We start from the raw sequence: 23357 nt of genomic DNA, 5'->3' as shown, positions 1-23357 counted from the left end.
GAACCAGGATTTAAGGTGAAATTAAACTGATTCTTTATTCACAAATTTATAATACCACTCTACTGCAGTCTTTGACTCCAAGATATTTTAAATCATATTTGGTCGCTGAGGAAGACATAAGTTATAGTATGCATCCTTGTTCCAAAAGTCTGGACCCTTCCATCCGCACCAGCCCTGGATAGAGGAGAAGGGAAAGGGAAAAGCCTTTTACAAAGTTACAAGATGATGTCATGGAAATCGTGACATCAGGCTCTGTCAGGAGGACCTTGGAATAAGACTCTAAATGGCTTTATCATTCAAGGATTTGAACTCCTACTAAGCATAGAAAAGTAACTTGCCCTTTTTAAGGTAGGTTTTTGAACTTTTAAGTCTATATAATTCATCATAAAAATCATTTAAAAAAAACTTACTTATAATTACTCCAGATACCACACTTTACTGATTCTGAGATGTATAGTTTTACTGCTTGAAACTGACAGCATGTGACAGTTGAGCTAGCAGTCTGTTTTTCTGAGTAGTCCATAAAGGGCTATAAGAGACCATTCAGTGGCATCTTAGGATTGAAGCACTGTAGTGAGAACCCTCAGCTTGCCCCCTGCCTGGTACTCTGTGCCCTTTCATTTTCAAATCCCAGGTGTTACTCAATTCTACTTTCTATGTTTCATGTCAGTATTCATCCTTTTTGACCTCAGAGAAAATTACTTTCAAGCAAAAGCTCACTTAAAATATGAAAATTTCTCAGATTTCTTCTAGGACCACTGAGTTATTAAAGAAGGAAACTTGAAGGAAAAGCCAATAACTGGTCTGTATTGTATGATTCTCAAATGAAATGCTTTGAGAAATCCTTGCGAAGAGGCTGAGACTCTGAAAATACCACGAAGTGAGTGACAAGCAGTGGTCTGACTCCCTCCCAAATAAGATACACATTGTAAAAAAACAAAAGTAAAAAATCCTCCACCAGTCCTACTCCCCACTCTCCCTGCGTAACCAGCATTCTATTTATCATCTCATTTTTTCAGCAAAAGTTTCTCTTAATGTCCTGTTTTTCTTAACAAATAGAAAAAAGACTCACTCTCTGTTTTAACCTTTTTTTGATCCTTTTACACATGAAGGTCTTATCCAGGTAACCAGATCCAAATTTCTTAAAGGAGAAATGGGTAGAGAGGGTGTCAAAATGGGACTGTATAGGGACATGGTGCTTAGGACATGCTTGTTTCCTGAGAGATGACCAGCCTGGGAACTTCAAACAAGAAAGCACCACAAGAAGACAAAGGTCAGGCAGAGATGGAACTCTCCTCTGGCCTCCTGGGTTTCTGGAGTCAAGTGAATCATTTCCAAGTGGAAGCCTGGAGTGCCTTAGCCTGCTTGTAGCCAGTGATGGCTTCACAGTTTCTTGTGCATACAAATAGCGCAAGGAGGTATCTGCTGTTGAAAAGTTCTATAGAAATATAACTAGCAAAGATGGAGACTGCAATTCTCAGAGAGAGGAACCAGGTACAATCCCTTACTCTAATTGTTCAGAAACCTTATCTAGATAATGCCATGTAGTGCAGAGTCCCTTGAGCCAACCAGAAAAGATAAATTTTATGATGAAAATAATTAAGGCTTCTCCCTGCCTTTAAGAAAAAATCTAAATGCCTGGTTCACAAAGACCACCACCCGCCCCGGGTTTTTTTTTTTTTTTTTTTTGAGACGGAGTCTCACTCTGTGGCCCAGGCTGGAGTGCAGAGGCGCGATCTCCGCTCACTGCAAGCTCCGCCTCCCGGGTTCGCGCCATTCTCCTGCCTCAGCCTCCCGAGTAGCTGGGACTACAGGCGCCGCCACCTCGCCCGGCTAATTTTTTTTGTATTTTAAGTAGAGACGGGGTTTCACCGTGTTAGCCAGGATGGTCTCGATCTCCTGACCTCGTGATCCGCCCGTCTCAGCCTCCCAAAGTGCTGGGATTACAGGCTTGAGCCACCGCGCCCGGCCACCATTTTTTTTTCTTGAGAGTCCTTTTTGGACTGTCCTCTGCCCTACACTAAAGGTTTTAGCTCCCTAAAAACCTCGTGTAATACTAGTGCTTAGGACAGTGCCTGGCACTTATTAGGTACTTTAATAAATATTGAATGAACACCTTGCTACAGAACCAGAGTACTGCTACTGTATTCAGTAAGATACATGTACCAGTCAGAAACCTTTTAGAGACTTCAAATTCCAAATGCTGTGAAAGAGAAAAGCAAAAGGAAAAACACAACTGTAATAACACACGTCCATCCTGTTAGTGTTTACCCTTCTCATAAACAAAAGACTTCAGTAAACTGTCAGTAGAAGACAACTGGACTACACACATTCAAAACTGGTTTTTTTTTTGTTTTTGAGCCAGAGTTTCACCCGTGTTGTCCAGGCTGGAGTGCGATAGCGCCATTTCGGCTCACTGCAACCTCCGCCTCCTCGGTTCAAGTGATTACCCTGCCTCAGCCTCCCACACAGCTGGGATCACAGGCGCCCGCCACCCGCCTGTCTAATTTTTGTATTTTTAGTGGAGACAGAGTTTCACCATGTTGGCCGTGGTGGGTCTCAAATTCCTTATCTCAGGTGATCCGCCCACCTCAGCATCCCAAAGTGCTGGGATTACAGGTGTGAGCCACCGCGCCCGGCTTAAAACTCTTTAACATATTAAAACATTTTATTTTTAGTTTATGGTTTAAAAGTATGTATTCTCTGCAATTTCAATGTATTTGGCAAAGAAGATAAATGTTACTTAAAATTCAAGTTAATTATGTTTTACAATACTTTCTCCTAAAGACTTGGTGCTGAGTTTTCATATGTGAGAATTAGTTGCCTATGAATTAACAACTTTTTACCTCCCTTACCTGCTATTGTAAGTAAGAACAAATACTCTTAGACATGTATCAACTTCAAACCCTTTATAGAGTGAGATTAGGTAATATGTAAATAAATTAAAATTAGTCAAGCTTCCATAATGTCTAGCAAACTGCTTAGCTATCTTTTGGTTACTTCTGAAATTTTAAAAGTTTATATATTCCACTCATCTATTTTAAGACATTGATAAACTTTGATACATTTGTTTATGAAAGCTCTAAAATCTCCAAAGGAATATATTTATGAGTGTGTGTCCTATTACTAATTTCAATAACTGAGAAAGTTTCCATAAATCTACATTTTGTCTTTTGCAGTGTGCGTTGTTCCTGCACGTTCCCTATACAGAGAGGGCTACTGACAACAGCCTCAGAAGGCCTCCTCACAGGCAGGATCTCTGCCCTCAGCTTACTGTCCTTCTGTTACCAGCCAGTTTGTGATCCTTCATTTCTAGGTTCTTTGCCTTGTGTCTCAGTTTGTGTTAAATGGATACTTACCTTTTCCAAAATCACTTGTAGGTCTTCAGCACCAGTATAATGTGGATCTAGAATCAGAAACTTTATCTGCCCTGTAATCTCATTCCATGCAATTCCTAGTATCGTGTGGGCCAAAACTCCTCCCCCTATATAAGAAAAAATAGGAAATAAGAATGAAGACACAAACAAATGTCAAATGCCTATTCAATTTAAAAAGACAGATTATGGCCCGGTACAGTGGCTCACGCCTGTAATCCCAGCACCTTGGGAGGCCGAGGTGGGTGGATCACGAGGTCCTAATACAGTGAAACCCTGTCTCTACTAAAAAAATGCAAAAAAAAATAGCTGGGCATGGTGGTAGGTGCCTGTAGTCCCAGCTACTCAGGAGGCTGAGGCAAGAGAATGGTGTGAACCTGGGAGGTGGAGCTTGCAATGAGCTAAGATCACGCCACCGTACTCCAGCCTGGGCGACACAGCAAGACTCAAAAAAAAAAAAAAAGATACTTTGCCTATTAACTGATCTAAAATAGCATTAAAATGGACTGCTCTAAACTATAAAAGTGTGGGGAAAAGAAAGCGAGATCAGACTGTTATTGTGTCTATATACAAAGAAGTAGACATAAGAGACTCCATTTTGTTCTGTATTTGAGATGCTGTTACCATCTCAAATCTGTGACCCTACCCCTGACCTTGTCCTTGCAAGAGACATGTGCTGTGGTGACTCAAGGTTTAAAGGATTTGGCGCTGTGCAGGGTGTGCTTTGTTAAACAAGTGCCTGAAGGCAGTATACTTGTGAAAAGTCATCACCATTCTCTTAATCTCAAGTACCCAGGGACACGTACACTACCAAAGGTCGCAGGGACCTCTGCCTAGGAAAGCTAGGTATTGTCCAAGGTTTCTCCCCATGTGATAGTCTGAAATATGGCCTCGTGGGAAGGGAAAGACCTAATTGTCCCCTAGCCTGACACCCGTGAAGGGTCTGTGCTGAGGATTACTATAAGAGGCAGAAGGCCTCTTGGCAGTTGAGATAGAGAAAAGCATCTGTCTCCTGCCTGTCCTGGGCAATGGAACATCTCGGTGTAAAACCCGACTGTATGTTCTATTTACCTCAGCCTCCTGAGTAGCTAGGACTACAGGTGCACACCAGCACACCCAGCGAATTTTCTGTATTTTTTTTAGTAGAGATGGGGTTTCACTGTGTTAGCCAGGATGGTCTTGATCTCCTGACCTTGTGATCCGCCCACCTCGGCCTCCCAAAGTGCTGGGATGACAGGCGTAAGCCGACGTGCCCGGAATTTTTTTTTTTTTTTTTTTTTTTTTTTGAGACAGAGTCTTGCTCTGTCACCCAGGCTGAAGTGCAGTGGGCAATCCCGGCTCACTGCAACCTCCACCTCCCAGCTCAAGCGATTCTCCTATTTCAGCATCCCAAGTAGCTGGGATTACAGGTGCGTGCCACTACACTCAGCTAATTTTTGTATTTTTAGTAGAGACAGGGTTTTGCCATATTGGCCAGGCTGGTCTCAAACTCTTGGCCTCAAGTGATCCGCCCCCCTCAGCCTCCCAAAGTGCTGGGATTACAGGCGTTAGCTACCGGGCCTGGCCTAACTCATTAAGTTCTTTCTGATATTTTGCTGACATCAGCCTACCTCCATTTCCTTTTTTTTTTTTTGAGACAGTTTCTCACTTCTGTCACCCAGGCAGGAGAGCAGTGGATTTCTTGGCTCACTGCAGCCTCCTGGGCTCAAGCAATCTTCCCATCTCAGTCTCCTAAGTAGCTGGCACTACAGGCTCACACTACCATGCCAGCTAATTTGTGTATATATTTTTTTTTTGGTAGAGATGGGGTCTGGCCATGTTGCCCACGCTGGTCTCAAATTCCTGGATGCAAGCTATCCTCCTGCCTCGGCCTCCCAAAGTGCTAGGATTACAGGTGTGAGCCACTACACCGTTTCTACCTCCATTTCTTACACACTAGTCTCAGCTTGCCTTCTGTCATCATAGGACAGGTCTTGTTCTTCACAGAATTAAGCATCTCTAGATCAGCTAATCCAATCTTCTTATTTTACAGATAAAATCCAGAGATGTAAGTAATTTGCAAAATGTCACAAAGCCAGCCAAGTTAGCAACAAAGTCATAACTTACGAAGCTCAGCTGAGTGACCATTTCCTCTTTTTAATACTGCTCTCAGCTCTTTAAATGTTTGAACATAGCTACCATTTCTCAGCCTTTGCTTCTTCTGGTTATTATAATCTGTTTTGTAACCCTTAAGCCACCTTGGAAATTTTTTTCAATATCCAGAGATCCATATATATGGTATAAAAGTTAATTTCAAAATTTTTTAAATGACTGATTTTATGCAACATTAAATATTTATATCAATGATAAGTTTTACATAATACTCACTCTACTAAAAACGATGTCTGAAACAGCTTACCGATCATAACTGGAGTTCCTTCGCTTTGGAAATGATTAGCCAGTTCCCGTCCTTGAGAGGCCATTTCTGAACCTTGGCTAGAAAGAAACCATTTTCTATCAGATGAATTACTTCCAACACTAAGGCCAAATAATGAGCGAGGAGACAATGTTTCCTACATTCTTGTTTTTTCAGGTTGTTATTGATAAAATATATAAATGTAAAAAAATTAAGTGGTACGGAACTGACAGAACAATTAAACTGTGCGATTTAAAGCAACATAAACTCAAAATACTTCAGGCCGCTAAGTATGGTAGTTAAGAAGCTAACAGACCTTGATTTTCTGCTTCTTGGACTGCGTAAAGGCGGCCTGGGTTTATTCACATGAAGTTAAAACGTCACCTTGGTGCTCAGGGAGTTCTTATGGATGGACTGATCAGAAGAATGAGTGTTAAGTGCTGGGTTCTTGCCCTCTTGTTGGTGCACTTCTCAGTCTGTATTTCCTCATCTTTACACTGGGACCCAAAATACCAACCTGTCTACACAACAGGAGAGTCTCGGACTAAAACACGAGTCTGAAATCAACGCGAAAGCTGCAAAATGTTTTCAAGTGCAACATACTATTTTTAGGGACTCTCAGAATTCTTACTTTTGAGAAGAGAAAGAAAGATGGGCTAATGAAAGGAAGTATTTTTTGGGGGGAGGTGTCTGGTGGTGCTAAACCTTAGCTCTTGCTTAATGAGGAATGTATAATGTTTTAACGTACCAAAACTGTAACTTTTAAAAAAAGTTCTTCACTACTTAAGCCTGTCATTGTTTTTTATTATTACTTTTTTTTGAGATGGAGTCTTGCTCCGTTGCCCAGGCTGGAGTGTAGTGGCGCGATCTCAGCTCACTGCAACCTCCGCCTCTCAGGTTCAAGGGATTCTCCTTCCTCAAAGCCTCCTGAGTAGCTGGGATGACAGACGTGCGCCACCATGCCCAGCTCATTTTTGTATTTTTAGTAGAGACAGGGTTTCACCATGTTGGCCAGGCTGGTGTCAAACTGCTGACCTCAGGTGATCCACCCACCTTGGCCTCCCAAAGTGCTGGGATTACAGGCATGAGCCACTGTGCCCAGCCAGTCTGTCATTTTTTACCACTGATTTTCATAACCACTGAGGACTGATACAATGAGGACAATGTTAGTATAATTAACAATAGAAAATGTATTTTATTTGTTGTTTGGGTTTTTTTTCTCTCTCTCTTTTTTTAGAAAATGTATTTTTTCTTTTTTTTTTTTGAAAGGGAGTCTCGCTTTGTCACCTGTGCTGGAGTGCAGTGGTGCGATCTTGGCTCACTGCAACCTCCACCTCCTGGGTTCAAGCAATTCTCCTGCCTCAGCCTCCTGAGTAACTGGGATTACAGGCATGCACCACCACACCCAGCTAATTTTTTTGTATTTTTAGTAAAGACGGGATTTCGCCCTGCTGGCCAGGCTGGTCTCAAACTCCTGACCTCAGGGGATCCACCCACCTCGGCCTCCCAAAGTGCTAGGATTACAGGCGTGAGCCACCGTGCCCAGCCAGAAAATGTATTCTAAAACATAAGCTCATACAATCAGGAGTAAGCTAGTTATGGTCATAGAAAATTATTTATTTATATTTTCTCATTTTAATATTAGAATTATGGTTAAGATACACTGGAAAAGACAAAATGAATACATTATTTGGACTCATGACTGGATTATTAATATTTTAGGAAGAAAAGAGCAGGAGGTAAACAAAAAGCTCAGTCATAGATCAACATCTGAGTTTTTCCTTTTAAAACTTTTTAAAAGATTGGAGCATAAAGAAACTGTTAATACAATTTTTATAACTACTCAACGTTAATATATTTTTAAGGTTTCCTCTTCTAGGCTAAAATTAGGCCTAAATAATACAAGTATACATTACTCACAAAGTCACTTTGAAATAATTTATCTAATTTCTTAAAGTATGCTTACCTGACAAACAGTATTTTTGAAGTTATACCAATCAATTGGTTTAGTACCAGCTGTACCTCAATAGATCCAATCCATTGCCGTGATCCGACAAATGTTGCTGGTTTGTCACCGGCATCGACTAGAGCCTTTATGTATTTAAAAATATAAAAAAAATCCATACACAAGACAGCCATTAAGAATACTTTTTTCTTCAAAACAGAAATAAGTCTGCACCATGAGGTAACAAATATTATCAATGGTATGTTAGATCAAGGGCTAATGAAATGTAGAGTTGATTATAATTTAAAATGACATGTTCTGTACCTGCTGAATTTCTCTGTGTGTTGGAATGGACCTCTCTGTGTATCCCTGATGTTTGAACCAAGAGCAGATAGTCTGCAGAGACCGATAAGCACAGCCCCAGCCACTGTCATCGATCCGATCCTGCATATAATGATGATAACCATATACGCCCTGGACCACACAAATCTATACACACAGAAGAAACACAGTGAAATATTAACTTAGGATAGAAGTACATATTCTATATATGCTCCTGAATTATGTTTAATGTCACTGTAGTTCCTTATAAAAATGCCTTCAAAGATCTATGGTTTAACATTATACCTTCTTGGCTTTTTATCTGAGGTTCAAAGTCCTTACCACGGGGCCCAGCAGGACCTACCTTCGGGCCTCCTCTTCAATTTCATCTCCTAAACTTTTCCCTATTGCTCCCTCTACTTTCAGTTCCCATATACCAGGGGCAACATGACCTCGGAGCCTCATGATTCTCTTGGTCTGGAGCTCTCTTTTCCCAAATTAATTGTCCAGCTTGCACTCTTACTTCACTCAGGTCTCCATTTAGATGTCAGAGGTATTCCCTGACCATGCAGTCTACAGACTGCCCACTCATTCTCTCACTGCCCCACCCCCTGCCTCACCTGTCATCTCTGTCCTCTTTATGTTTTTATTTGTCAAAGTATATCACTACTTGACACATTACTTACCATTTAAAAAATATCTGCCTACCTACACTAGTATGTGAGCTCAGTGAGTACATACACCGTGTCTTATCCATTTTGGGGCCCAAGCTTCTACAACACGCCTGGCACGCGGTTGGCATAAATGTTGTTGAATAAATGCTGAATGAAGGAAGGAAGGAATAAAGGAATGAACGAACAAGTGAAGGGTCCATGTCATGGGACACAGGAAGAATGTTTGTGCAAATTTATAAACCTGCTATGATTGCAGCCCAGGTATGTGATTTGATGACCCTAAATTAAGGGTCAAAAAATAAAGATAAATAAATTACTAATATCACATAAATTCTTACTTATAATGCTAAGAATGTATACGTCTTTTTTTAAAGAACTGGGTTTTTGTTTTTATTTTTTTGAGATTGGGTCTCACTATGTTGCTCAGGTTGGTCTTAAACTTCTGGGCTCAAGTGATCCTCCTGCCTCAGCCTCCTGAGCAGCTGGGATTACAGTTACATACCACCATGCCTGGCTCCAAACTGATATTATTTTTTTTAAATTAGGTGAGAAGAGATAGGGGCAAAGATAGAACCAACCCTCACCCAACAATTAGAGAATATATATTCTGCCCAAGCACAGATAGAAAAATTTGTAACTTGACCATTGTGGCAGGCTGAAAGGTGGCTCCCAAAAGGAATATATGTCCTAATCCCTGGAACTTGTGAATGCACCCTCTGTGCCAAAAAGTAAAAGAAAAAAGAAAAGCAAAGGTATTAATAGACGTGACTAAGTTAAGGATCTTAAGATGGGCAGGTTATCCTGGATTCCAGTGGGCCCTAAATGCAATCACATATATTCTTAAAAGAGTGGGCATAGGAGGAGAAGGTAATGTGACCAAGGAGACAGAGATCAGAACGATGGGGCCACAAACCAAAGGATGCTAGCAGCCACCAGATTAAGGAATGGATTCTCCCCCAGAGCCTATGGAGGGAAGGTGGCCCTGCTGACACTGTGATGTCAGCCCAATGACACTACTTTCAGACCTCCAGAACTGAGACAATACATTTCTGTAGTTTTAAGCCATCAAGTATGTGATTATTTTTTAGGGAACAAATACAAGTTTCAATAAATGCCACGATATGATGGCCAAGTCTTCTTTCTCTTGGGAATCTGAATTGAGAGGTGCAGAGTTAGCCAGGCAGCCGGGAGCAGGAAATGCAGTTGGAATGAGGCATACACTGAGCAGCTGAGGAAGAACAGGAAAAAGTGACACACAAGCTGAAACAGTAAGGACACAGAGGGTATGAGGCTGAGCAGACAGAGTAAAAGTTAAGAACAGGCCAGTTAGGATCACAAGCATACACAGAAAGCAACAGCAATGCCACCAAGGTATCCACAGAGTCCTTGAGAGAGACTGAGGGGGGACAGCTGCCAGTCACAGGGCTGCTGTTTCTAAGAGACCCGGCTGTGCTGGTATTCCTAATCTTGGATGCCTATAAGGTCCTTTCACATTGGCCTCCATGCATCCTTAAAGTAACCCTTCCAACACCCTCTACCAGTTCACTCTTATTTGAGCTACCTTTAGTGAGGTATATGTTACACAGAATACCTCACTATGGCAACCGGGTATATGTTACACAGAAAATAAGTGTAGATTTATCCTACAGTGGCTGGGCACGGTGGCTCACACCTGTAATCCCAGCACTTTGGAAGGCCTACATGGCGAATCACTTGAGGTCAGGAGTTCAAGACCAGCCTGGCCAACATGGTGAAATCCTGTCTCTACTAAAAATACAAAAATTAGCCAGGTGTGGTAGCAGGTGCCTGTAACCCCAGCTACTCAGGAGGCTGAGGCGGGAGAATTGCTTGAACCCGAGAGGTGGAGGTTGCAGTGAGCTGAGATCACACCATTGCACTACAACCTGAGTGACAGAGTGAGACTCCGTCTCAAAAAAAAAAAAAAAAAAAAAAAAAAAAAAAAAAAAGACGTATCCTACAGTATGGTTTGGGTAGACTATGCCCTTAATTAGCATGATTTCTCAGGTATCCAGAATGAAAAAATGGGACAAGCCTTTAAAGAAATAAGAGAATTTTGGTAAGATAAATGTGGTATATACTACCTATTACTAACTTTTCTAGACCATTTTTAATTACTGCCATCTTAAGCAATGCCTGTTACCAGAGATGGGTGATAAATCATGTTTTAGGAATGAATATATCATGAATCAAGTCTTCTACCAGGTACCAACAAAAAACAACTAATAACATTACTGATCAAGTGACTCCCATAATTAGTTAAACTCACCATACCAGTCTCCATGTTAGGTGGATTAAGATAAGTATGTGGATTTCTAATGTAACCATCTTTGTATGGTTCATCTGGAAAGTGATAAGCATTAGACCTTTTGAAATAGGGTCTGTCATGAGGCAGTTTGAAGAGATCATGTAACTCCTAAAATAAGTCAGAATCAATGGAAAAAGAAAAAATGTTGGTGATTTAGATTCCTAGTCAATAAATAAACTAAAGATGTTATAAAACACAGAAAATTATATATGGGTTATAAAAGTTTCCAAACACTTATGGTTTAATTCACTAACATCAAAGATAGTGAAAACTGAACTAAAACCAAGATTTATTTTCATTTACGTCTGTATCTGGGTAGAAACTGGAAGGGAACAGAGAAAAATGAATATAAATTGTTACAGTAAGAGAACTGAGATAATTTTTAAATAATTATTATAACATAGTCTGTTAAAATACATCCAGGCTAAACACTGGCTTTGAAATAGCCTTGTAAATGAGTAAATTATAATTAACAATAATTATATCAAAGTATTTTGAAAAATCATGTCTAGAGTGCTTTACAAATATTTTATATTTTAAGTGGTAGTGATTAAGCTACAGAGTAGAAGTTAGTGGTCTAAAACCAACCAATATGGCAGGAAAATAAATACACATACATGTTTAAAATGTGATATTTTCCCAACTATATAAAAACATGTAATAGCTACTTTAAAATTTTGACATGTTCTTTAGCATATCTTGTGCTCTAGTGGTTTGAAAAGATCAGCTCCTGTAGCTGCTGCTTCTACAAACCAAGTCACCGCCACATACAGAGGGTCAGGGTATCACGTTTCTCCCTAAGGACAGAAATTAGGAAGATGCTCCGTGGTCTAATTTGATGAGTTCTAAGCAAGTCCACATACCAAAAAGATGTACTCCACAACCAGCCATTTTGCCAGTAAACCTCATTACTCTGAATGCTGGTGATGTTTTCTCCCAAATTCCTCTAATAAAGCCCAAATAACCTTACTGGTGGAGTATTACCATAAACCCTATTCAGAATTAGCATAAGTTATCATTTTCCTTCCCTAACTGTAATCTTGTCTCTTTCACAAACCTGGAAGTTATAGAAATTTGTTTACACCAGCTACTTTAGGCAGGTAAGCACCTTTTCATTTCTATGTTTCATTAGGGAAAAATATTAAAATTTCACAGAATATATGAACCACACCGAGCATTTAAAATTAAAATGTTACATACAGGTTCAACATAAGATTTTTTCACTAATACTACTTAAAGTTTCATGAGAACAGAAATTAAATAATGTGTAAAATGAACAGTCTAACTTCTACACTTTTAAGTTAAATCACAAAATCCCCTCCATTTAGTGGAAATATATAATTAAATACAAAATGAATGATAGTCATTATTGTTTTTTCTAAGAATAAATGAACTGGTTTTACCTTCCTATAGGCCTGCAGCTGGCCATCTGGTATTCCTGAAGGATAGGAAATTGTTACAAGATTTTTTTTCCCTGGTAATAAAAAGTGCAGTGGTTCAGGGACCACAATAGACGTTCCTTTCATATATTTCAAAATACATTTTTCCATGTCAGTTAGTTGATTATGAATTGCATCAACTAGGAGTTTACGAACTCTGTTGGGGGAAACATATAAGTGTATTAACAAAAGTTATAGTGGCTACAATAAAGAAAAGTACAGAGCTAATATATTCTTAATATAGTAAAAAACTTGATTGGACCAGGTTTGCTAAAGGAAGTCTGAATTATGCATTATAAAAGAAACTGTATATTTGCTCTTGTGGATAAAGGGAAATCCTCCAGGTTTTAGCATGCTACCCACCCTACTTCCTCCAAATAACCATTTAACTAATAGATGGCTCTTAGGTTAATAATAAATAAGGAGAAAATCACACCTTAGGTATGCCTACAGGATACAGAAACATGGGTTTGGGGAAGGGCCCTGATTTAAATGTGGCAGTGGTACTACAAAAATACTTACTTTCCCCATGTTTCTTCTGGAGCAACAGATATAACTGCATCGACAGGTAAAGTCATATTAACATAATGGTGTCCTCCGCTTTCCCTTTCAATGATGGGCGTTACAGCTGCCAGGGAGGTTGACATTTCCAGCATAAGATCTATATTTACTATTTGATGCTATACAGATAAACAGGAATAGTCAACTTGTAGTATATTAAACACTAAATATAAAGAGTAAGTAAAAAGACTTTTCAAAAATGTATTTTTTATTAAGAAAAAAAATTTAAGACTAGTCAAGTACAGTAGTGAAAAGGGGGGAGAGAGTAGAGAACAAGGAGTTCAATCTGTAACTGGCTGTGAATGGTCAATTGAGATAACTCACTACCCCCAGACCAGCCGGTAAAAGGACTTTTAAAGGATAGTATATAAAGCGGTACTACAGTAAAAAGATTAAAAGCACAAATATTATTTTAAAAAGAAATTACTTTTTGCTTCAAAATAATGTGGGGAGAGGGATTAAGAAGTAAAGATGAAATCAGACTGGCCATGTGTTGATAAACATTAAAACCATGCATAGGTTCACTGGGGTTCATTACATGATTCTCTCCACTTTTATATTGACTTAAAATTTTTAAAAAATCAAATGAACATAAACTAACCACACACCAAAGGAACTTTCAAACATGTAACTATGTACCCCTGGTCTAATACATAAATAACTATAAACAAATACTGAATTCTACTTTGTAGGTTTGATTTTTACAGGGGTATGGAACAATTCTGAAATTTACACTAAACAAATTTTGCAAAATATTGAGGATCCTGGGAGACAGACTTCTCACTGGGAAAAGGTCAAGCACTCTAGGGTTGAATTGGAACTGGAGGTATCAATGTGATTTACATAGATAAAAATGAATGTATTATATGTGTGTGTGTGTGTGTGGACAGTCTAAATGTCTAAAAGTTTGTGCCCTTGGAAAAATGACTGATTCCCCAGCTAGAACAGGAAAAACACATGTTGCACCTGGAAAAAAGTAGGAAGTGCCCAAAATTACAATGTTAGAAAGGCACCGGAGCCAGCTTGAAGAAGCTTCTATTGGCCAAATCTTGGAAAATGTGAGCATCAAAATAACTAATGATAGTACCAGATTATAAACTACTGTATAAAATAAGAATCCATGGCAGATAATACAGAAGGAAATGATAGATTTAGAAAAATCACCACTTTGTAATCACCAGGTTAATACTGGATTCTGGCAAAAATTATCAATGGATGCTAAAAGTGGTGGGTAAAAATCTGATGAGGACTAAAGTAAGATACATATGTAGTATCAAAGTTTCTTCCCACAAGATACTAATTATAAGGGAAAAAACAATACCTTTACCACGGAGAAAACTGGTGGATGCCATCTTAGGTAAGTGAAGTTAACCTCACCAATAATAGGAACAGACTGATAACTGTTTCTCTTTCATATGATGTGCTGAGGTCACAACATCGCTTCTGTGGTATCCCTGCCAATAATACATGACCTAACTCTAATAGCAAGGAAGCATAAAACAAATCCAAAAGGAGGAACAGTCTTAAAAAGAACTCACCTGTACCCCTCAAAATGTCAAGCTCCAATTACTGGTAATTTTCAAATAATTGTATCCAGCCCATAATTATTTTGTGCATTCCACATCTGTAAATCTAACAGCTCATCTGTACATCTTACTGAGGTCTTAAACATGGCCCAAACCAACCTCATGTCCTCCTCACCTTCCATCTTTACCCACGCAAGAAACTGATCTTGCCAGTTAGTTTCCAAGGAGAATCCACTGTATCCCTAAATATCTCTCGTATCCAATCCCTTTTCTGTATTTCCATAGCTAGTGGTTTAGTTAGGCCTCTTCTAAAGAGGCCTGTGCCCACCTCTCCAGCCTTATGTCCACCCATTCTCCCTCTACTAGCCTGGAAACACTGTAGTCATATTAACTTTGTACAACTTCGTGCCTTGAAGAAGCATCTCCATTTTTTATCTTCAACATCTGTTAAAAGTTTGTGGCACATGGCAGGTACTCAGTAATATTGGTTCAAAAATCAACAGAACCAGCCAGGTGCGGTGGCTCATGCCTGTAATACCAGCACTTTGGGAGCCCGAGGCAGGTGGATCACCTGAGGTCAGGAGTTTGAGACCAGCCTGGCCAACATGGTGAAATCCTGTCTCTACTAAAAATACAAAAATTAGCCGGGCGTGGTGGCGGGCACCTGTAGTCCCAGATACTCAGAAGGCTGAGGCAGGAGAATCGCTTGAACCCGGGAGGCGGAGGTTGCAGTGAGCCGAGATTGTGCCATGGGACTCCCGCCTGGGCAACAAGAGTGAAACTCCATCTCAAAACACATACACACACACACACACACACACACACACACACACACAAAAGCAACAGAACCAAGAATAGTGTGAAGAAAAATAAATCATTTACTATTTATTTTATGTGGCACAGTGTGTCACTCTGTCATGATTCAGAATGCCTCGATTTAATTTAAATAATTTATAAATGTATTCAGGCTGTTTTATTTTCATGGGAGCAGAGAAAGCATTACAATAACAACCCTTTTGAGATTATGTATTATAATGAGACAAAAGTTGAGATATGTAAGACAAATAAAACTTTTGGCAAGTCATTTCATCTTTTTGGACATCAATATTCTGACCTATGATAAGAGGGTTAGATTAAATTATTTCTAAGGTTGCACTCAGTTCCAAATTCAAAGATTTAACATTTTTATCAGTAGAGAAGACAGATGGTTTGCTTACCATGTCTGATAATTTTTTGTCCTTCTTTCTCATGAATTTTCGTTTTATATCTTCTTCCAGCTCAAATCTAAATTTTTAATACACAAAGACATTTATAATATGAAATGATGTTTTGAAAACATTTCTAGAAATCTTCAAACGTACTCACTGAATAAAGCGCAGTATGTTCTTACAAGCGGAAGCATCAGTCAGTTCTCCAGGAATGGTGTTTACGTCACTGCTAGGCCATATATACACTGAACTGTGGCAAATTCTGAACACAAGGGCGTTTGAAGAAAGCTTGGTTGACAGGTCACTCAACACATGTTTCAGTGCCTTCTTGAGAAAAATTTCTAAATTAAAAGAATATAAATAGAAGTTAAGAAAAACAAAATTTTCAACATGAATGGTTCCAAACATACACAAAAGTAGAGCATAGTAAAACTCTCAATACCCATTCCCCCCCCATATTCAATAATTATTTAAAAATTTTTTGCCTATCTTTTTAAAAAATTGAGACAAAATTCACAGACCACAAAATTCATTCTTTTAAAGCAATTTAGGGCTTTTAGTATATTCATAAGGTTTTATAATCATCACTAATTCTAGAACATTTTCATCACTCCAAAAAGAAACCCTATACCTACCAGCAGTCATTTCTCATTCCCCCTACTTTTCTCAAATTGAAAATTTTCTGATTTACCTCCTATGTCTTTTTTTTTCTTTTCTTTTTTTTTTGAGACGGCGTCTCGCTCTGTCACCCAGGCTGGAGTGCAGTGGCGCGAACTGGGCTCACTGCAAGCTCCACCTCCCAGGTTCACGCCTTTCTCCTGTCTCAGCCTCCCAAGTAGCTGGTTCTACAGGTGCCCGCCACCACACCTGGCTAATTTTTGTATTTTTAGTAGAGACGGGGTTTCATCGTGTTAGCCAGGATAGTCTCGATCCCCTGACCTCGTGATCCGCCTGCCCCAGCCTCCCAAAGTGCTGGGATTACAGGCGTGAGCCACCGCGCCCAGCCCTCCTACATCTTTTCTAATTTGCACATGGTACTCCATGGGCTGGTGGAGATGCTGGAACACAATATCTAAGTTTAAATCCCATTCAATCCACTTACTAACTATATGATCTTAGTTTTTACCTCTCAGCTTCCTTTGCAAAATGAAAAGAATTTCAGCATACTACCCATGGCAATTATTAACCTACTTTCTTCTTTATGGATTTGCCTATTCTGGACATTTCACATAAGTGGAATCATATACTATGTGACTTTTTGTGTCTGGCTTCTTTCACTTGGCATAATATTTCATCTGTATTGTAGCATGAATCAGTATTTCATTCCTTTTTATGGCAGGATAATATCCATTGTGTGGATACACCAATTTTGTTATTCATTCATAAATTGATGTACATTTGTTTCCACTATTTGACTGTCATGTATATGCTGCCATGAACATTTGTGCATAAGTTCAGTTTCTGTGTGGATGTGTTTTCAGTTCTCTTGGGTGATCACCCAAAGTAGAATTTCTGAGTCACACGGCAACTCTCTGTTTAACACTTTCAGGAACGGCCAAGCTGTTTTCAGCAGCCACACCATTTTATATTCCCATCAGTAATGTGTAAGATGCCAGTTACTATTAAAATAATGTACTACTTATAGCAATAAAACTATTGAGTGAAATTTAAATGTCTTAGTTCTTCTTCTCCTTGGACTATATCCCACTATGCCTATATAATCGAAGTTCTGTGTTCTCAAGTCACAGTTGGTTTTTCTTCCTCTGTATGGTTATGTCACCAACATGATATTTGCTTTAGTTTGTTTTTGTTTTCAAGGACTTCGTTTCAATGGACTTTTTAAAAAATATGTTTGAATATTCAAAAAATTCAAGTATTTTAATATTTTTGAATACTCGACATATTCAATTTGGAAACATTTTTATGTTTCCAAAGTCAAAACAATATAAGAAGATATAGTCAAAGGGGACAATCTTTAAATACTCGCCTTAGCCTTACATTCCTAAATCCTAAGCCTATTTAACCTCGTAGTTAAATATTTATTCAATGACCTGATTCTGCTCAAAAAGTATTTAAAAAATAAATAAATAAATAATGTCCACACTGGTATCTCGATAAATAAATACTTTGGGGCTATCGTACAGAAGAGATTATTCATAACAAATCAGATATTAAAATATCTTGATCTGTTTCAGAAAGCAGAATTTAAAGATTTTCAGTTGCACTACAAAAGACAAACGTAATTTTAAATTAGCTTCTGTTTATCCCTAAAGGACTATTTGGTAAAGTTACCTAAAAAAAATTGTGAAGCCTTTAAAATTAAGCATGTCCATTCTCTGTATTTTCTCATTAATGAGAGTCCCTTTGTTGAGTGTTGACAGAGTTCGATTAAGGAGGAGGAATACAGTAAGTCAGAAGACAAGTTCAAATATATTAATTACTAGGTAAAAAGTATCTGTAGTCCTTGTTGACATTTGATTATGAGATTATCGACTGATTAATGGATTAATTCTACTTTGGAATAAGATTATGGTAAAGTATGTTTTCAGTTTATATCAAGTTGTGAAATGTAAGGTTTTATCCATAAAGTAACATTTTAGGAAAAAACTACACTCTACTAACAACATAGGCCTGAAAATGAGTGATTTAGTCCTTATAAAATGGTTCTCATATTAATGGCACATTCGAATTACCTGGAAAGCTTACTGATGCCTGGGTCTCTGTCCCAGAAATGTAGTTTAATGTAGTCTGGTGGTAGGGATGCAAATGTGGACCAAAACTGAGAACAATATATTGGTTGAAGGGATGGGTGGAAAAGAATATTCTGCACCCTCTCCCTCCCTTCCACGGGGCTAGGAAAGGATGGCCAGCTGCAATCTCCTTCAAGGATTGCTGGTATCTGATCAGTTTAGGTGTCTGTCCCCTCCAAATTTCATGTTGAAATGGGATCCCCAGTGTTGGAAGTAGGGCCTGGTGGGAGGCGTTTGAATCATGGTCCCTCACGAATGGCTTGGTGCCATCCTCACAGTAATAAGAATGAGTTCTCACTCTTATCAGTTCACAAAAGAGCTGGTTCTTTAAAATAGCCTGGCACCTCCTCCCCTCTCTTTTGCTCCTTCTTTTGCCATGTGATACACTGCCCCCTCATTTGCCTTCTACCATGATTGAAAGTTTCCTGAGCCTCACCAGAAGCAGATACTGGCACTATGCTTTTTGTACAGTCTGCAGAACTGTGAGCCAAATAAACCTCTTCTTTATAAATTACCTAGTCACAGGCATTCCTTTAGAGCAATGCAAAACAGACTAATACAGTACTTTTCATTCCTTATCTTTCTGAACTGCTCTGTGGCTTCTGGTACCACCAACTGTACTTTTCATGAGTGATTTCATTTATTATGACGGTGTTAACTATCATCCTTCAGAGACATGACATTCTCTAGCTCCAACTCCGACCACACTCTTCTAAATTTCTGACTCAGCCAAATGCCTGTTGGGAATCTGTACTCGACCTCCCACTGGCATCAAATGAAACAAAATCTCAAACACAGCTCATCCCATTCCTCCTGATGTTCTTTATCTCAGTTTGTGACTGTTGTTCAAGTCAGCAACAGGAAGACATCCTAGAATTTGCTTCATATAAACCCTGTTGATTTTTCTCCCATAGAGTTCTTGTACTCATCCCCATATAATGTAGCATTTAAGAGAGTAGGTTCTGGAGACTCAGGATTATATATACAATTGCAAGTCTGTAATCTATAATTCTTGATGCACATTTACAATATGCTCATTGTGGATATTTACATTTATTGTGACAATGAAGAGGGGAGTAAAGTTTCTTAAGAAAGGGAACATCTTTTTCTAATCTGCACAGAGGTGCGCCAGGGGCTGGTGGGTGTGCTGGAACACAGTGTCTAAGTGTAAGTCCCATTTAATGTACTTACTAACAATATAATCTTAGTTCATCCTATCTCTCACTCAGTTTCATTTGCAAAATGGAGATAATATCAGTAAATTTCACTATCAATTTTCTAATAAAAAAGAATTTTTCAGAAGACCTACCATTAGGAGTAGCTAGCTGAAAAGCTAAATCAAGGCCTCCTCTTATTCTGAAGAGTATATCCATACTTTCTGAAATCACCTAGAACAAACAGAGATAAAGACAAACTCCCTTGTAAAACAAAACAAACTCACTTTCATATAAATTAAAATCTAACTGAGTTTAGTGTTAAGACATTAATTAATCTTGATTCTTCAAATTATGTCATGAGTTAATTCATGGAAAAAATGAAAACAAAAGCAACTCCAAAATTTTAAATCAGGGGTTCTCAACCTTTGTTCTGTACTGAAATCACCCGGGGAGACTGAAATACTGATACCTGGGCTGTACTCCCAGAGAATCTGATTAATTGGTCTAAGGGGTAGGCCTAGGCACAGGGATTTTTTTTTTTTTTTTTTTTTTTTTTTTTGAGACAGGGTCTCACTCTGTCACCCAGGCTGGTGTGCAGTGGAGCAATCTCAGCTCACTGCAACCTCCGCCAGCTGGGTCTAAGAGATTCTCCTGCTTCAGCCTCCCGTGTAGCTGAGATTACAGGCATGAACCACCACACCTGGCTAATTTTTGTATTTTTAGTAAAGACGGGATCTCAGAATATTGGCCAGGTTGGTCTTGGACTCCTGGTCTCAAGTGGTCCGCCCGTCTCGGCCTCCCAAAGTGCTGGGATTGCAGGCGTGAGCCACCGCGCCCAGCTGGCACAGGGATATTTGAAAGTACCCTATGCCCCCATGCCAGTGATTCTAATGTGAACAGTTGAGAACTACTGCTTTAAGACAATCTTTCTAAATTATAATCTTGACAGATTTAACAATGACAATAAAACATCAACAGTAAAGAACTAGTTTAAGAATGTGACAAGGCACTGAACCTAATATAAGAATACCAGGGAGTCAAGACAATGAGAGGAAACTAATACTGAGGGTGGGATACCAACTGGTGGAATTCTTCAGAGAATATGGCAGGAAGAATCAAAGGTTTATATTCATAGGCTTGATCTAGTGATATGCATTTAGAATCTTAGTCTTAGAAAAATCTGAAAATCACACAAAGATTCAGGTATACGGATACTGACTGCCAACAACAGGAGATTGGTTTTAAAAAAATGAATATCATACAGCCATAAGAAAACCATGTTTTTGCTGAAAATTAAAAGGCACAGGACAACGCTTACAACTTATAAAGGGAAAAGAGCACTTGCAAAATGGAACAGATCAGTTCTTAACTTGGATCCATATGCCGAGTTTGAGTTGGTTGATGATATATGACAAATGACATGTATCATTGTGTGTGTACATATATACACACAGATACACATATTCATACATATATATACACACACACGACAGAGAGAGACAGGAAGGGAGCAAAGAGAAGGGGAGATTTCTTTTGGGAAGAGGTTTCAAAATTTCATCAGATTCTCAAAACATCTCTCAAACAGACTGAAGAACCACAGTACACACTAAGATCCCTATTTTGAAATAAATGAATAAGTACTAACATTTACTGAGCTCTTTAAATGTAAAAAGCAGGCAGGGTGCAGTGGCTCACGCCTGTAATCCCAACACTTTGGGAGGCGGAGGGAGGAGAATCTTTGAGTCCAGGAGTTGCAGACCAGACTGGGAAACATAGGAAGACCCCCACCTCTTAAAAAAAAAAAAAAATTAGCTGAGTGTGGTGGCCTGCACCTGTAGTCCCAGCTACTCGGGAGGTTGAGGTGGGAGGATTGCTTGGGCCTGGGAGGTCGATGCAGCAGTGAGCAATGATCATACCCACCACACTCCAGCCTGAGCAACAGAGCAAGATCTTGTTTCCAAAAAATAAAATAAAATAAAACAAAAACATGTAAAAGGCACTATGCTAAACATACATACTCACTCCAATCCTCAGAACAGTATTAAATAGGTACCAACACAATTTTTCTCATTTTACAAATCCTTTGTCACATTTCTATAAGGGTCACTGTTTTTATTTATTCTAAAATTGTAATCTGCTGAAAGATCATATACTGTTTGTCCCAATTCTACTTCTGGGAATTTATTCTAAGGAAACAATCAAGGAAGTTTGGGACAAATTTAGCCTCAATGTTGTCCATTTATTCTACTGTTGTTCATCATAGAAAAATAAGTGGAAACCACTTAAATAGCTATTAATAAGAAGTCGGTTAAATAAAGAATACTACCATACAAACTAGTATGTACCCATTTAAATAAAAAATATTTAAAGATACTGAAGATAAAAGTTAGACAGGAAAGAGCACATTTTAACTCTGCTACTGACTGTATAATTTTACACAATTTAACTCGTCACTTAAGTCTGTTTCTCTGCTGTAAAACTGAAAAACTACACAACTTCCCGGGTTGTTATGAAGATTCCGTAAGACATCCTTCATAAAAGCACTAATCTTCCTAGACTTCCGATTTAGTTGAGATACTCTCTGAAGAAATAATACTGAGCTGAGATCTGAAGGGTGAGTGAAGGTGCAACAGCCCATTCCACGCAGGGGCATCGACGAGTAAAGATCTGGTTAAAAGACCACGTAGGTGAATACCCCAGATGGTTAGATCTCAAGGCCAAGAATGGTAAGAGTGGAGACAGTGACAACAGACAGACATTTAGAAGGAGAATCTACAGGACTTGATCATTGACTGCACGTCCGGGAGTTGAGAAGAGGGAGATGTCAAGGATGATTTCCAGGTTTTGGGCAGACACAACAGGATGTATGGTGGTGCCATTTATAGAGCTGGGGGTTCCTGGAGGAAGAGCAGGTGTGGGGTGTGGAGAGGTGGAAATGCTCAGTTTGGAACTTGCTGAGTTTGAAATACATATGAGCTATCCACGTGGAGGCACGGTTAGCAGATTTGTGGGTGTGGAGCTCAGAAGAAAGGTCTCACTTAGAGATAAAATTTTAGGAGAACGCATAGGGTGTAAAGCATCCCTGAAGAGCACCAACATTTAGGATAGGGACCTTGCTGAGCAATGAGACAGGAGGGAAACCGGGGGAGGGAGACACCGCGGGAACTAGGGGAATATAATATAGAAGAAAGTTGCGCCTGTCTTTCCCAGGTGAAGCCCTTCTTGCAAGGCTTCAAAAACGCCGAAAAGTGTCTCAAAATGCGTTCACACAGAGGAGCAGCAAGGGGTGCGTGTCCAAAGTGGCCCAGGCGGGGTGCACACTTGTGTGGGGCACTTTCCCTCCGGCCCAGCGCGGAGACAGGCGAACCGCAGGGCCGCCCAGCCCGCGGAGCTCGCAGCTGCCATCTTGGGCCCCGGCAGGACCAGCTCCTTTCAGGCGCTGTGGAACCCTGCTCGTGGCGGCTGCCAAAGTCCGGTGAAAAACACACGGGTCGGTGACTAGCTCACCATGTCCGCGACGTGGACTCACCATGTCCGCGACGTGGCGGTCACAGGGACAAGGACGCCTGCCAAAAGCTGCCGGGGACGGCCCTGAAGTGGCGTCACCGCACGGTCGAGGGGCGGGGCCCGGGCGGACCAACTACAACTCCCGACATGCTCGGCGGCATTACGTCACGGAGC

General features: G+C 39.7%; 1 protein-coding gene across 3 annotated transcripts; it reads right to left on the bottom strand.

The window, feature by feature from the left end:
- Positions 1–9: 9 nt before the first annotated feature.
- Positions 10–23343, bottom strand: UFSP2 (UFM1 specific peptidase 2). Of its 3 annotated transcripts, none has more exons than XM_050792596.1 (12): positions 23206–23343; positions 19829–19907; positions 15927–16110; positions 15779–15845; positions 12997–13154; positions 12439–12631; positions 10997–11143; positions 8039–8203; positions 7736–7860; positions 5773–5849; positions 3360–3484; positions 10–174 (listed from the first exon to the last, which is right to left on the bottom strand). In XM_050792596.1, the coding sequence occupies exons 1-12, from the start codon at positions 23206–23208 to the stop codon at positions 88–90; spliced, it is 1410 nt and encodes a 469-aa protein (XP_050648553.1). In that variant the 5' UTR covers positions 23209–23343; the 3' UTR covers positions 10–87. The 3 variants fall into 3 exon arrangements, with proteins under 3 accessions (XP_050648553.1, XP_050648554.1, XP_050648555.1); XM_050792597.1 differs by having other exon boundaries at positions 23184–23308; XM_050792598.1 differs by lacking the exon at positions 10997–11143 and having other exon boundaries at positions 23206–23303.
- Positions 23344–23357: the final 14 nt, after the last annotated feature.

The sequence above is a fragment of the Macaca thibetana genome, chromosome 5 (assembly GCF_024542745.1).
Source record: "Macaca thibetana thibetana isolate TM-01 chromosome 5, ASM2454274v1, whole genome shotgun sequence".
Lineage (NCBI taxonomy): Eukaryota > Metazoa > Chordata > Mammalia > Primates > Cercopithecidae > Macaca > Macaca thibetana.
The sequence above is the reverse complement of the archived record's forward strand: the minus strand, read 5'-3'. Positions and strand labels throughout refer to the sequence as shown.

Coding starts and splice junctions, on each gene's coding strand:
- UFSP2 (XM_050792596.1), bottom strand. Junction 16,111..19,828: donor TCAGCTAGCTACTCCTAATG/GTAGGTCTTCTG, acceptor CTTTTAATTTAG/AAATTTTTCTCAAGAAGGCA. Junction 12,632..12,996: donor CCAGAAGAAACATGGGGAAA/GTAAGTATTTTT, acceptor TTCCCCCAACAG/AGTTCGTAAACTCCTAGTTG.